Raw genomic sequence first — 16,634 nt, 5'->3', positions numbered from 1 at the left:
CCCCCCCCTCCCGGGCAGATTTTTCAAATTTATAAGCTTTTTGTAGGAAGCAAAATTGGAATATTTTCAGGTCCTGCTCAGCTGATTCGCCTTGGCCTACTATTTACCAATCAAATATTATTCAGTTTTATTCCTTGATAGTCAATTATTCAGATTCTGAGGTTTTCTAACTCTTTAACTTTAAATTATAATTTTTGAAGAATTTTTTTAAATTGATGGATATTTAATTCCATTTTATTTTGAGAAATGAGTAATAAAAAGGAAGCCCGGTGCACTAAGGTCAAGTTATGCGCAGGGTCTATTGTACGCAGCCTTACCCTGCATTTCTGCAAGAGTCTGTTTTCACGGCTTGAAGCCGGGAGAAATTCAAAAATAGCCAGATTTACAAGTGGTCATTCAAAAATAGCCACAGTTTCAAAAGCAATCGAAATTTAGCCATTTTTCATTTAAAGATAAATCTGAATGAAAACACTGTTTAAAATCCGGAAAAATACTCCAGTATATTATCCAGTATACTTATGCTGGAACTCCAGTATAATATACCGGTCCAGCATAATATACTGGAGATTGGAGCAGTATATTATACTGGAACTTTTCGCGTGTTGGAGTTCCAGCATAATATGCTGGAAGTTCATACACGGGTGCACCAATCTCCAGTATATTATGCTGGAACTTTTCATTTTGCAACAAAATAATGGCTATTTTTCAATGACTTTGCAAACGCTGGCTATATTTGAATGACCAGTCCGAAAACTGGCTAGCGCGTGCTATTTTTACGGTTGAACCCGTGACCTCGTGGTCACATGGCAGCAACTTTACCAGTTACGCCAAAGCTCCCTTCCGAGAAATGACTAATAATTCATGAAAAACTAATTCAAAGGGCTACCTTTTTATTAACATCAGGAAATAATGTGGATGGATGGCTGAAAATGGATCCCTATCATAGCTAGCTATGTTAATTTACCAGAAGACCCATCATATGCTATGCTCCAATTTGTTTCTAAAAAATAGTGTTTGTTATCCTATGTACTTATAGGTCAGGGTAAATTTGAAGCTCCAAAATGAGTAGCTCAACCTTTTGTTCCATGCCTTTCACTGTGAATGGCAACCTAAAGCTGGCCCAATGGAGAAATGTTATATATTCTTCAAATAAACTGGCTGCATACCAGCCCCTCAAATTAGCCGCTGCACGCGAACTGCTCGATGAAATTGCTAAAAGAACAAGGAGTTCAGTTGCAGATTTACATATCACTGAATGTGCAGATGGTGGGAATTTTGGAAATTCCAATGCAATTGATGACCTATTTGGAGAGTCTGTGATGGATTGTGTGTGCAATCATATGGATGAGCAATATATAATTGATCAGTTGAGGTACTGTAGCAGTGAAGGAATTCTTGAGCTTGGAGAATTATACCATGCTTTAACAATTAAGACCGGGATTTGGTTCAACAAGTTTGTAGCTACAGCCCTTGTTAATATGTATGCCAAATGTGGTCAAATAGACAATGGTAAGATGATATTTGATAGGATGTCTTGTATTGATGTTGCTTCGTGTAATAGCATGATTTGCGGGTATGTAAGCAATGGAATGATATCTGAAGCCTTTGCTTTCTTCATCGAGATGGGCAATCTGGATATTGTGCCAAACCACTATACCTACTCGATATTGTTATCTGCTTGTGGGGCTTCTACAGCTGTGAAAGAAGGAAAACAGGTGCATGCTCAAATTGTAAAATTAAAATTTATGTCACTTACAGCGGTGGCGAATTCAGCTTTGACAATGTACACCAAGTTTGGAATGATTGAGGAGGCCGAGAATGTGTTCCAAGGACTTGCCAATAGGAACCTTATATCTTGGACTGCATTTATATCTGGACTTTACCATCAAAAGGCCTTCAATAAAGCATTGACACAATTCTGTTTGATGAGAAAGAACAATACTGAACCTAATGAATACGCCTTTTCTGTGGCCCTGTCATGCGCAGCCTCTATAGAATCTCATGATTATGGTTGTGCACTTCATGCTCAGGTAATTAAACATGGAATGATCTCAATGGTATTCGTTGGGACAGCCATCATAGATATGTACTCAAAATGTGCAGAACTGAGTGGTGCTAGAAAACAGCTCGAGGAGATGGGACGTATAGCATCTTGTGCATCATGGAATGCAGTGATAACTGGCCTTGTTCGGAATGATGAATTTGCTGCCACGTTGGAGGTCTTCCATAAGATGCTAAATAATGATATAGCTTGCGATGAATATACATTTTCAGCTACTTTGAAGGCCTGCTCGTTACTACCATCTCTTGCGATCTGCAGGCAAGTGCATTCTCGGGTAGTTAAGGGGAAGTTTGGGACGAACCTGCATGTGGCAAGCTCATTAATAGAAACATATGCACAATGTGGCAATTTAGAAGACGCTGCCAAGGCTTTCTGTCTAACATCTACACCAGATGTTGTGACATTTAACGCAATGATTGGAGCTTATTCACAGTATGGTTATCCAACAAAGGCTATATTCTTGTTTGAAAAGATGGTGGAGAAAGGTATATTACCGACTAGTTTCACTTTCCTTGCTGTTATTTCTGCTTGTGGCCATTGTGGTTTAGTTCAACAAGGGAGAGAGTTCTTTGAGTCGATGACAAGAGATTACGGAATTCTACCTGAAGAGAAACACTATAGCTGCATGGTTGACCTGCTGAGTAGATCAGGGCAGTTAGAGAATGCTCTCGAATTCATAAACAAGTTGCCAAATGAACCCAGTGCTCCAATCTGGAGACCTTTTCTTGCAGGTTGCAGATTTCACGGTATCCTTGAAATGGCAGAGTTGGCGGCCAGTAAAATATTAGAGCATGAGCCGGGTGATGCATCAGTTTATGTCACTCTCGCGAACATGTATGTTGAAGCAGGCAAGGTAAGTGATGCACTCAAACAGAGAGAGCTGATGAAGTCTAGGTCAGTCCAGAAGGAACCAGGTTGTAGCTGGTTGGAGGTGAATGCAAAGGTTCATAGATTCTTTTCTGGTGATAGAAGACATATAGATACACCAAAAGTATATTGCAAATTGGAAAATCTGATGCAAAAGATTCAGACTGACTGTAACAATTTAGGACAAGTTACAGAAGAGAAGTGCTTATTTCACAGTGAAAGGTTAGCAGTTTGCTTTGGCCTATTGAACTTACCTAAGGGAACTGCTATACGTGTATTCAAGAACATTAGGATCTGCTTGGACTGTCATACGACAATGAAGCATATATCAAAGATCACAAATCGAGATATCATAATAAGAGATAATTACAGATTTCATCATTTTAAGCAAGGCTGTTGTTCTTGTGGGGATTTCTGGTGACGTTTCATCGGAGTAAATCCTTTTTTCATTGAACTCGGGGGGTACTTTGATCAAAGTTTAACAAAAGCTGAATTGGTTGATTGGATATAACCATTCTGAACATTGAAAAGAGTTGGGGTCGATAAGACGCAATGGCTAAGATGAAGGTATCATATATCAGTAACCTCAACATTATGGGTTTAATTCTCACAGAAACTTGCTATGACAACGCAGTAGTTTAAGAGCCTGTTTGGATGGGCTTTAAGCACTTTTTAACTTGTGGAAGTGTTTGGCAATCGAGAAATTAAAAAAATAGCCAGATTTACAAGTGGTCGTTCTTCAAAAGTAATCGAAATTTAGCCAATTTTCATGTAAAGATAAATCTGAGCGAAAACACTGTTCAAAACCCGAAAAATACACCAGTATATTATGCTGGAGTTGCAGCATAAGTATACTTGAACTCCAACATATTATACTGGAGTTCCAGGATAAGTATGCTGGAACTCCAGCATAATATGATGGAGTTCCAGCATAAGTACACTAGAACTCCAGCATAATATACTGGAGTTCCAGCAAAGTATACCGGTCTAGTATAATATGCTGGAAGTTCATACACAAGTGCTCGAATCTCCAGTATATTATGCTGGAACTTTCCGTGTGTTGGAGTTCCAGCATAATATGCTGGAAGTTCATATATAAGTGCACCGAACTCCAGTATATTATGCTGGACCGGTCTCTGTTGCAGGAAAATAGTGGCTATTTTTCATTGACTTGATAAACGCTGACTATTTTTGAATGACCAGTCCGAAAACTGGCTAGACCATGCTATATTTACCAAAAAAGGGGCTTAAAAAAAGTTAAAATCTCCTTAAAAAAGCCAAAACTGACAAGTTGGGTAAACCCAACTTTTTTGAAATTGGCTTAAAAGCCATATTGCTTTGACCAAGGATATTACATTTTTATCTCTTATAATTTTCCTAATCCCGAAATTACCCCTCAATCATCAGAATTTCTCTTCCAATTGTTTTTCCGCCGGAGTTTCCACGTCGGTGAAGTTGACCACCAGTTCCCGTCGGCCACTTACCTTCTCCTCCAATCTCTTTCTCCGGCGAAATCCACATGTAAGTTCCGCCGCCCTCTCTCTCTATCTCTCTCTTGATTTATACATAACAGCTAACTATTTTATTCTATTATTTATTGTGGTAAAATACGAATTGAAAATTTAGTTGAGCATTCCATTGTATAAAAAAAACATTGAAATCTGATTTTTATTGTTTCTTTGTGATTTTTACTAGTTATTATGCTGGCTTACTTATTTCGCCTGTGAGTAGTGGCTATTAAGTTCTGATAATGTTCCATAAGTAATCAATTAAATTAAAATATAAATTATTTTTCATTCACATTAATTGTGAATTAAATATATTGTAATAATCATCTCATTTATAATGTTAACAGCTTTAAGGATATTTTTGTCTTTCAACAGAAAAAAGTGCTTACCAGCACTTGTTTACCAAACACTTTAATGGTTTTTTAAGCGTCAGCACTTTTATCCAAATAGGTAACTGCTTATCTATAAAACAAGTTTCAGAACTTAAAGTTACTTTTAAGCACTTGTGTTTAAAAGCTACTTTTTTCCAGCTAATCCAAACGGGCTCTAAATTGGCATTGCATTCACTTAAGAAAAGCACTAGGACTATGTCATGGGCAACTTTGTACTTTTCATTCACTTTTTATTATTCATTACTTTAAAAAAAAAAAAAAAAAAAAAGAGAACAACCTCTTAAGTTAGCCTAGTTAGAGACAGGCTTAAGATCTGAACTTTATCGGTTCTGACCCAACAACTGAACTCATAGCGCGTTTTAGTAAATGTCTTCGCAATTAAATATTTAAATATATTTAATAAATTTTTAATATAAATATAAAATTTAATTAAAAACTAGTGAGTTCGTCCTAACTCATACGTAATAGAAGGGCCATATATCTTACTTCAATAGTTTAATCTACTTTTCGTAGAATGAGATTTGTGTTATTCTTTGCCAAGATTGTTAGGGATATAGTAGATATACCCTAGATCCAATCTCATATTTGATGATTTGAACATATTTTTGTGAGCGTTATTTGATATAACAATATATGACATCTGATATTCTTTTATCATAGTTATTATTAATTGTTTGATTAACTTGATTAGGTCCTTGATTAAATTTTGAGACTTGAAATTGTGATGGAGATCATGATAATGAGAGTGAACTTTCTTATAATTTAATCTAAATTTGTTCTTGATCATATGATTATTAATTTGGACATTAGTAATCCGGTTAGATCAATATTTATGTGATCGTCTTTATTGGATAAAGATTAGTTGATCTCATTAACCAAAACACATAGATAGATGATGCATATAGAGAAATGATCATTGGACCGACTCATTGGATAATTCCTAATGGTTAGAATTACCATAAACTGTCAATAGGATATTCTCTTGAAGAATGTGATGTAATCGTTTCCTTTGACCTGAGATCGTCATAATAATTGACAAGTTATATTGTGCTTTGATACTAGAAAACTATGGCCCTAGGGCGATAGTTGAAAAGATATTGGGTACGATTAAATACTTGTAGAATTATTGATTGATCAAGATGGAATTTGTCGACTCTTGGTAATGAGTTTAAGCTCCATGTTGTCATGAATTATAAACGACCAAATTAAGACCTTGGCCATGGCAATTGAATGAAAAGAAGAAAAGAGTTTCTTAGGTCATTCAATGGTCGATTATATTTGACATAGACACATAGTTGATCGCCTATTAGGATTTGACAGTTGAACCATATCCTAGGGTGACTCAGAGCTATAAGGGCAGATAGAAGTACTACTTTATTCTTCTACGGATTCTTGAGAGTAAATTGTATACTTCATTCTATCCGGTCGTTAAGGAGTGTTGCTAGACGCCACTCTTGATTAGTATATTGATGTGATCAATTTACTACCGCTTTAGTATTGAACCTATGGGTCGCACACTAACGAGTGTTCTGATCTTTGCTAAAAGATTTATTAACTTATTATTTGACAATTGAATTAAAGAATTTAATTAGTCAAATAAATAAAGTTATTTGTCCAAATAAAATATTATTATACTATTTGTTAGCACAGGGAATATAATTAATATTGTGAACAAATTGAAGTTTTTTATTTGGAATAGAAAAATAAAATATATCTCTTGGTATATATATATATATATATATATATATATATATATATATATATATNNNNCAAGTTAATGAAAAATAGCCACTATTTTGCTGTAACAGGGACCGGTCCATTATAATATACGGGAGTTCTGGTGCATTTGTGTACGAACTCCAGCATATTATGCTGGACCGGTATACTTTGCTAACTCCTCTAAAATTTGCGGGAGACTGGAGCACCAGTGCTCCAAACTCCAGTATATTATACTGGACAATTATACTTGCTGGAACTCCCGTAAAATTTGCGGGAGTTCCAGCATAGTTATCCTGGAACTCCCGTAAAATTTACGGGAGTTCAAGCATACTTATGCTGGAACTCCTGTAAAATTTGCGGGCGTATTTTTTCGGATTTTGAACAGTGTTTTCGCTCAAATTTAAAGTGACTAAATTTTGATGACTTTTGAAACTTGGCTATTTTTCAACGACCGATGGTACGTGAGGTTAGCTCAAACCCAATAAAAATGGGATTGACATTATTTAATATAAAATATTGACAAAAGGCTCACAAGTCAAAAACCAACTTTGAGTTGGATTAACTGAAAGTTCTTAAGGACATTATGTGAAAGTCCTAAAGACGTCGGCGACGGATATCCCATTAGAGTGGGATTTCGATTTTTTCCCTTAAAAGTTTATTTTGGAATAGACTTTTACCCTAAGTATATTATTACCTTAACCAAATAGGAAAAGGGTTTATATGTGATGCTATATAAAGGGTGAAGGAGAAAAAATTTACCGCAGTATTTTTTTGAGAAGAAAAACATATTGAGAAGTGTGAGTGCAATACAAAGCCAAGAGAGAAAATACAATTACAAGAAAAGTGTTTCTTGTTCTTCTAATTTGAGTTGATATTTTTGAGAAAAATTTCAGCACAAGTTTTTCGTTCAATTTGTTCCCGGATTTCATTGATCGAAGAGTTGATAGCAAGGATCGGTCTCGGTGTGGATACACATAGAGTCTTCGCACTAGCGAAATTTTGAAACGAGACTCTCTTCACCAGGTACGTCTTAGATCCGATCTTTGACATGTAAATAAATTTTAAATACGAAAAGATCTGCCTAGGATTGTTATTGTCTTCCACTGCGTGTTACGAACACCTATATACAATCCATCAGTGGTATCAGATCCGTGGTTTGTGTAAAATTTATTTACGAAATATTTTAGATTATATTTGAAGAGTTCAAACCATAATACATGTGTCTTGTGCAATAGTCAAATTGTTTGATTGTATATGGATTGATATAACTTTATTTTGAATAATATATATATATATATATATATATATATATATATATATATATATATATACATAGTTTACCCATTGACCTTACACTCAAATCCCTGTTACACACCTCACCTTCATGGGCAACCTTTTACACACCCAACCTTTGTAGAGTGTGTCTAAGACACACCTTCTTTGACCAAAACCTAGCATGTGTAAAACACCAAGATAGAAGCACGTCTACCAGCTAAAATACTGTCTAAATACTTATTTAATTCCACGTGTCAGCAAATCCTTCATCTTCCCCACCCTCCCTCTATCTCTATCGTATTTTTTCGCCGGCCAACCTCCACCTCCAGCCCTTCTCTTCTTTTTTCATCCTTTTTTTCTAAGCCTTTATTTGTTCAGAACTCTCTGTCCCTTCTTCATTTTTCTCATCAACACCACCACACGCCATTTTCCTCCATTGAAGCATCTTTTTTTACTTTTTTTTTGTTTAAGTGTAATTGATATTTTAGATTTGAAATACTCTCGCCTTACTATTAGAATTATTTAGTTGGGATTTATGCTATTGATTTGGAACTCAAATGGGTTCTTGAAATTGAGCAAAAATTTACAAGCTTAGAGTATAGCAATCCAAATTATAAGGGGCTTATACTCGTTCCTTTCTTCTCTCTTTTTGTTTGAATATGAAAATTGTGTTTCTATGGCGGTGGATTTGGGTGAGAAGGAGTCTGAGATCTTTTGCTCGAAAATGGTGGGTGGTTGTTATGTTTTTTGTGGCAACCACGAATTTTGAAAATGGAATGAAAATTTATTATTTTTGGATGAAAATGGAAGTTTTTTTTTGGTGTTTATCATTTTGGTGGATGAAAATACAAGGCTTCTGGCTTTGCTTTCACAGGATTTTCCGACGACTAAGATGAAGAAGATGGAGTATCGTTTTTAAGTGTTTTCCTTTTAATTTTAAAATGATGACACGTGTCAGAATCTTATTGGTGCGTGGTATACACTCGTTGAGAAAAAGTGGTCAAATGCTAAAGTGGTGTGTATTAGACACACATTTAAAAGGTTGAGTGTGTAATATTATTTTTCTCCACAAAAAGTGTGTAACAGGGATTTGGTCGATAGTTCAGGTGTCAACTTATGTATTTAGAATTTGAAATTTTCGTATTAGATACGACTGGAATTTATAATAGGTTATTGGATTCTACTGTTATTTTAATTGTTATTAGTTCATGAGATGTTAATTAATAATAATTTTCTAACATGAATTATTTTTATGTGATATATAAGATAAACATGTTAGAAGATGTTGAATTTCGTTTTTATGTCACGTGCTTGTTCATTACATAAGTTTAGAATTATTTATTACATGTGATGTAAATTAATTTAGGACTAAGCATGTAGACAACCTGAACTAAATTCACATGCTATAAAAGATTTGATCTTCATGTTATTAAAAATTGTTTTAGTAACAATTCTCTCTTACTAAAATTTGAGTTCTTAAATAATAAAATATAAGATATTTTATTATAGAGCTATCCATCAAAGTAATAATTTTACTTATTTCTTGTTTATAAGGAGCGGTCTGACTACGAGGAGAATTATAGTTCGAGAATATGTTAAAATTATTTATTGTATTAGATGCATGGATTGAAAGAATTATTCAATTTTTCACTAGACGTCTGGGCTATCCGGGGAGTATAAAATTTAATAAATTCTTTGCTATCATGATGGTTGAACTTAACTATGCCAATAGGATCGACCTGACTACCAGGTGACTATTTGACATAGAGCTATTTAAGGAAATTATATGGGGATACAATTGGTAAGAGTACTTACCTTTAAAATATATGTGAGAAACGACTTGACTTCCAAGGGGCTCATACATATTGTTAAAGGATTCCTTTACTCCACTAACAGAAATAAAGATTTCGTATACTATAATGAGGGTAAATAGTTTAAAATAATTAGTGGAAATATCATTTAGATAAAAGTTCATGTCTTTATGATATATATAAATATGTTCTTATATTTCTATATTTAGATTTCTCAATATGTCTGTTTTATCACTGCATGAAATACTTGAGATCAACAACAACAAGTTGGTAGGACCAAACTTTGATGACTGGTATATATTTGAGAATTGTTCTCATGCATGAAAAGCTCATTGGTGTGATCGATAAGCCTGCAAAGATAATCCCACCAGAGAATGATGTTCAAGGAACCAAGTTTTATCAGAAACACTTGGAAGAATGCCTTGCTATTAAACGCATCATTCTCGCTTCTATGAGTTCTGACTCCAGAGGAAACATCAGAATATGGATCCAACTGCAATCATTGAATATCTTAAGAAGATGGTTGATACACAGTTGGACATTGAAAACTCTCCAGTTGGACCCCATGTCAATCATGTGATTGTTCTTACCGAAGAACATGAGAAGTTGGGGTACAAGCTTGGTAAAGAGCTTTTTGAAGATTTGATCTTGCAGTTAGTATATGATGTTGAATGTTTTCATTGTAAGAAGAAAGGGCATTGGAAGAGAAACTACAAGGAGTATCTTGCAACTCTAAATGACAAGAAACAAGGTGAGAGACATTAATGAAAACTATTTTCAAGGTTTCACTACTACTAATTCTTCACTGTGGGTATTAGATACTGGCAGTAGTTATAACATCTGCAATATGTTGCAAGAGTTCAAGATAAGTAGGAGACTAAATAAAGGAGAAGTTAATCTACAATTTGGAAATGGTGCAAAAGTTGCAGCCATAGCTGTAGGATCAATTTCTTTAATAATGCCTTCGGGCAAAGTACTTATGCTGGATGATTGTTATTATGTTCCTAAATTTGTTTCGAACAATAATTTCAGCTTCTATGTTGGACAAGCGTGGGTTTCGCATTAACATAGGCAATGGTATTTGCTCGATTCATTATGGTAATGACTTATATGTGAATGGCTATCTCCAACATGATTTTTATGTCTTATTTAATGTGAATGCAAATTCAATTATGCATATTTCTAGTCTTAAGAGGAAAAGAGACGATCAAGTAAATCATACATACCTTTGGCATTGTAGGCTTGGTCATATTGGAGAGATAAGAGTTAACAAGTTGTACAAGGAAGGGTACCTTGACAAGTATGATTTTGAATCATATCCAACTTGTGAACCTTGTCTCAAAGGAAAAATGACCAAATCTCCACTTACTGGAAGTGGAGAAAGAGCTTCTGAATTATTGGGACTAATTCATACAGATGTTTGTGGGCCCATGAAAATTCAAGCTAGAGGTGGATATTCTTACTTTATGTCAAGATATGGATTTGTGTATCTTATGAAACATAAATCTGAATCTTTTGAAATGATCAAAAGGTTCCGTAGTGAAGTTGAGAAACAGATTGGTAAAAGTATCAAAGTACTAAGGTCTGATAGAGGTGGAGAATATCTTAGTGAAGATTTTACTAGGAATCTCAAAGAGAATGGGATTCTCTCCTAGTGGACACCTCCAGGAACACCAGAACACAATGGTGTGTATGAAAGGAGAAATCGAACATTACTAGATATGGTGAGATCTATGAAGGGGTTCACTGATCTTCCAATAAATTTATGGGGATATGCTTTAGAAGCAGCAACATACTTACTTAATAAAGTTCCCACTAAGTCAGTCTCTACAACAGCATATGAGATATGGAAAGGACGTAATCCTAACCTTAAACACATTAAAGTTTGGGGTTGTCCAACTTATGTTTAAAGACTGCAGTCTGATAAACTTGAATCAAGATCTAATAAGTGTAGGTTCATTGGGTATCCCAAAGAAATAATGAGATATTATTTCTATCACCCTTCTGACCATAAAGTGTTTGTGGCGAGAGGAGCAACCTTTTTGGAAAGGGAATTTCGTTTGGAAGGAAATTATAATGGAGATATAGAACTTGATGAAGTTCAAGAAACTAATGAATCAACACAAAATCAAGATCATGAGACACAAGTTGAAAAACCTTTATTGGATGTTTTGAAGTTGACAAGGAAGTTGCCATCTTCAACGGTTGAAGTTCAAGAACTAAATGTAGTTCAAGAACAGGTTAATGAACCAGTTCCAAACCAAATTGAACAACAACCAAATCCAGCACAAGGTGAACAAGTTGTACAAGCACCTCTTAGAAGGTCTACACGAGAATATCATGTACCAACTAGATGAAATCTAATGGTACAAGATGATGTATCAAATGAGGTTGATCATAATGATGATGACCCTAAGACCTATGAAGAGGCTATACAAAGTTCTGATTATGAGAAATGGAAAAAGGCCATGGAATCCGAAATGGAATCCATGAAGGAAAATAAAGTATGGACTTTAGTTGAACCTTCAAAGGATATAAAACCTATAGGTTGTAAATGGGTTTTTAAGAAAAAGATTGGAGCAGACGGAAAGGTAGAGACCTACAAAGCCCGTCTTGTTGCCAAGGGATATCATCAAAAAGAAGGAATCGACTATGACGAGACTTTCTCTCCCGTGGCAATACTCAAATCAATTCGGATTTTGCTTGCTATTGCATCATACTATGATTATGAAATATGGCAAATGGATGTGAAAACAGCTTTCCTTAATGGTGAGCTAGAAGAGGATGTGTATATGACACAACCTGAAGGTTTCACGTCTCCGTCTGATCATAATAAAAATTTCAAGCTACAAAGATCAATTTATGGACTAAAGAAAGCTTCTCGAAGTTGGAATATTCGCTTTAACAAGACAATTGAAAAGTTCGATTTTGTTAGATGCGAAGAAGAACCTTGTGTGCATCAGAAGGTTAGTGGGAGCACAATTATATTCTTAGTATTGTATGTTGTTGATAAATTGCTCATAGGGACTGACATACCGGCATTGCAAAGTACCAAGATTTGGCTATCTGAACAGTTCTCCATGAAAGACTTGGGAGAAGCAGCTTATATATTGGGAATAAAGATCTATAGAGATAGATTGAGGAAGCTGCTTGGACTTTCCTAGACTTTGTACATTGATACCATTTTAAAAAGGTATAACATGGACAATTCCAAAAAAAAGCTATCTACTGATAGGCACTGGAATTACTGTCATTAGGGAGGATTGTCCTAAAATACTTGAAGATAGAGAACGCATGAGTAGGATCCCATACGCTAGTGCAGTGGGAGCTATCATGTATACCATGACATGTACACATCCTGATGTGGCTTATGCACTTGGAGTGACTAGCCGATATCAGGCAAATCCTGGTGAGGAACATTAGAAGGTGGTAAAGACCATTCTTAAGTACTTAAGAAGGACTAAAGACCAATTCCTCATTTATGGAGATTCCGAGTTAAAACTTGAAGGTTATACTGATGCAAGCTTCTCTTCAGATAAAGATGATAGCAAATATATTTTTGGTTATGTATTCATCTTAAATGGTGGTGCAGTGAGTTGGAAAAGTTCCAAACAAGCTACAGTAGCTGATTCAGTGACTGAAGTAGAATATATAGCAGCTAGTGAAGCTGCTAAGGAAGTTGTATGGATGAAAAAGTTCTTAACTGAACTTGGTGTGGTTTCTTCAATAGAAGGTACAGTTCCATTGTTGTGTGACAATAATGGAGCCATTGCTCAAGCAAAAGAACCAAGATCACACCAAAAATCCAAACACGTTCTGCGAAAGTATCACTTGATAAGAGAAATCATTAAACGTGGAGACATTGAGATTCAAAAGGTAAATGGAAAAGAAAATGCTTCAGACCCATTCGCTAAAGCTCTAGTGCAAATGAGTTTGACAAGCACAAGTGAAAATTGGGAATGAAGTTGTCACGACCCCAGTTCGCCCTCCGTGAACATGTCGTGACGACACCTAGTCCCTACGACTAGGTAAGCCTAACAATGCGGAAGATAAACCATAATTGCGGAAGAAAGTAAATAAAACTGAACTGGTAAAATAAAACGGTGTTTAAGGTGCCGCTCGGCACATACCACAACAATTCTCGAAGCTAACAAAACTCCCAAAACCCGGAAACTCACAAATCACAAGCTAAGGGATACATAAGAGGCTCTGACTCAAGAATGTTTATACAAAGGAGAAAATACTGAAGGAGCTATACTTATTACAGAAATTGAAAAGGGACTCCTCGGTCTACGGACGTAGCAGTACCTCGAAGTCTCTACCGATACGCCTCCTTCCAAGGCTGACAGAACTGAGTGGGGGTACCTGTATCTGCACAACAAAAATGTGCAGAAGAGTAGCATGAGCACACCACGGCGGTGCCCAGTAAGTATCAAGACTAACCTCGGTGGAGTAGTGACGAGGAACAGTCAAGGCACCTACCGGTCAAATAAACAGTATAATCATAGGAATAATGGAACCAATATATAAATATGTAAAGACTGCATGAATGACCAAAAATGCTACAACTCACAATAAGAGAAAAGGACAACAAGTAACAACGAGAATATAATAAATGATGATACGAAAATGACGGCAGAACCACAATCCAAATCCTAAGGTCACAACATAGCAAGGGGACAAACAAGTCAATAACTCATATCCTACAATGATGTTCACATAAGGTCTTGTTCAACTCTTTCCACAATTTTACCAAGTCTCGGACAAACCACAACTCACGAAGACCCGGCAACTGAAACCTAACACTTGGCATCCTGTGCCCCATCAATCTCATGGTCATGCAGACAACTAACTGGCTAACTAGGGCCACTCTCACATATATAATGGATAAACGAGGGCGTATCTCCACCCTTAGCAAAATCGGAAGGAATTCACCTCTGATGGGATGTCCAATTACGTGAATGCTTGTGCAAGTGTTTTTAACAAGAATTCTACCAACTAGAAAACATGAAAAGGAGAACGGACCACATGTACAAATGTTTCCTCACAACTTCCAAGCGGTAACGCTCATACAGGTAAGCAACCCACAATCACAATATAAAACACATAGGAATGCCTCCACCGGCCGTCACAATTCTTTACAATCAACCCCTGACATAGCCCACCTTATTTCGCCACGCGTACAAATAATAATATAATAGACACCGCCTTATTTCGCCACACGTGCATCACAATATTCCCACCTTATTCCGCCACATGCGCAACCCACATATAAGCATATAACATATCCCGCCTTATTACGCCGCATGTGCAAAACATCAATAGCAATAATAGCACGACAAAGACCTCGTGCAACCCTTCAACAACAACCGTACGACAGAGACCTCGTGCATCACAGTACCAACAGCCGCACGACAGAAACCTCGTGCATCACAGTATCAACAACCGCACGGCAGAAACCTCGTGCATCACAGTATCAAGTACCATACAACAAATGACAATATATACAGGAACAAAGCAAGAGAATCACGACTAACTCATAAGGAATAACCGTAACAGAGAAATACTAAGCGCAATAAGAACAACTCAACAAGGAGAAATAATACGAAACAACAATTCCAAAATACTCAGTTCAACAACAAGGAAGTTAACATGAATCAAATAATTACAATTAAGGAAATATCAACTAAACGTAGGATATCTAACTTCTTTCCAATTAAGACCAATTAATTACACGAGAGATAGAAATAATGCTTTCCAGATAAAGACAAGCAGTTAGGAATGATAATGTGACTATAGAAGGGTAAATGTCTACAGTTAAACAAGTAAAAGTCAATTAGGCAACAAGAATAACCAAAAAGGGCAGATAAATTCCAAGTAAGTCATGTAGAGGTGAAAATAATAACAGGGAACTCAATCGTATCAAGAACAACTTCATATTCGTGATTACAAAGATCTGAGAACCTAAAAGGAGTAATTTTCCACAAATAAATCCGAGCACGCACTCATCACCTCGTGTACAACGAATACAATCAACAAAGAAGACTCAAATCCTAAGGGGAAGTCCCCCACACAAGGATAGGCAAGATACTTACCTCGAACCGGCTAAAATCAACTAGCAACTACGTTCTTGCCACGAGTACTCGACTCCAAATGGCCCAAATCTATTCTATTAAATCACACATTGAAAATAACATCTCAAGCAACTGATTCTACTATTTAATTCAAAGCTAAAGCGCAAAATTAGGCAAAATGACCAAAACGCCCCTCAGGCCAACGTGGTCAAAACCCGAGGTTCGAACTAAAACCCGGTTACCCATACCCCCACGAACCCAAATATATGATTTGCTTTGAAATCGGGCCTCAAATTGAGGTCCAAATCCCCAATTTTAGAAAAACCTAGGTTCTACCCAAAACCCCCAATTTGACCCATAAAATTCATTGATTTTAAGTGGAAAACATGTTAAATGATGTAAATGATTGAAAGAATTAAGTAAAAATCGACTTACAAATGATTTGAAATGAAACTTGTTCTTGAAAAATCGCCTAAGGGGTTTGGGTTTTGAAAGAATGGTGAAAAATGATGAAAATTCGACTAAGTATAAAATTTGCTGGGCCTCAGATGTGGGAAATGCGAACATGGGCTCGCATTTGCGAACCCTGCAGGTATGGGAATTGCGAAGGAGAAGTTCGCATTTGCGAACTCTGCCAGGAATTAAGGACTTCGCATTTGCGAGCCCAAAGTCGCATTTGCGACCGGCTAACATTCGCATTTGCGATCATCATCGTCGCATTTGCGACTGACTTCATTCGCATTTGCGAACAAATTGTTCGCATTTGCGACCAAGCTACACTTTTCCCTTCGTCGCAATTGCGATGCAAAGCTCGCTTTTGCGAGCTCGCAATTGCGAGAGGCACTTCGCAAATGCGAAGATCACAGAAGAGGCATACCAGATTTTAATTAGTTCAAAAATGCAATCTGTGGCCTATCCAAAATTCA

At 36.2% G+C, this 16,634-nt stretch overlaps 1 protein-coding gene across 1 annotated transcript; it reads left to right on the top strand.

Moving 5' to 3' along the window:
• Positions 1–859: 859 nt before the first annotated feature.
• Positions 860–4,811, top strand: LOC109208708 (putative pentatricopeptide repeat-containing protein At5g52630). The gene is made up of 2 exons (XM_019371849.1): positions 860–3,496; positions 4,337–4,811. The coding sequence occupies exon 1, from the start codon at positions 1,062–1,064 to the stop codon at positions 3,348–3,350; it is 2,289 nt and encodes a 762-aa protein (XP_019227394.1). The 5' UTR covers positions 860–1,061; the 3' UTR covers positions 3,351–3,496; positions 4,337–4,811.
• The last annotated feature ends 11,823 nt before the right edge of the window (positions 4,812–16,634 follow it).

Source organism: Nicotiana attenuata, unplaced genomic scaffold, assembly GCF_001879085.1.
Source record: "Nicotiana attenuata strain UT unplaced genomic scaffold, NIATTr2, whole genome shotgun sequence".
NCBI lineage: Eukaryota > Viridiplantae > Streptophyta > Magnoliopsida > Solanales > Solanaceae > Nicotiana > Nicotiana attenuata.
The sequence above is the reverse complement of the archived record's forward strand: the minus strand, read 5'-3'. Positions and strand labels throughout refer to the sequence as shown.

Bases quoted from the DNA above. Each gene is read 5' to 3' on its own strand.
- LOC109208708 (XM_019371849.1), top strand. From the start codon at position 1,062: ATGAGTAGCTCAACCTTTTGTTCCATGCCTTTCACTGTGAATGGCAAC.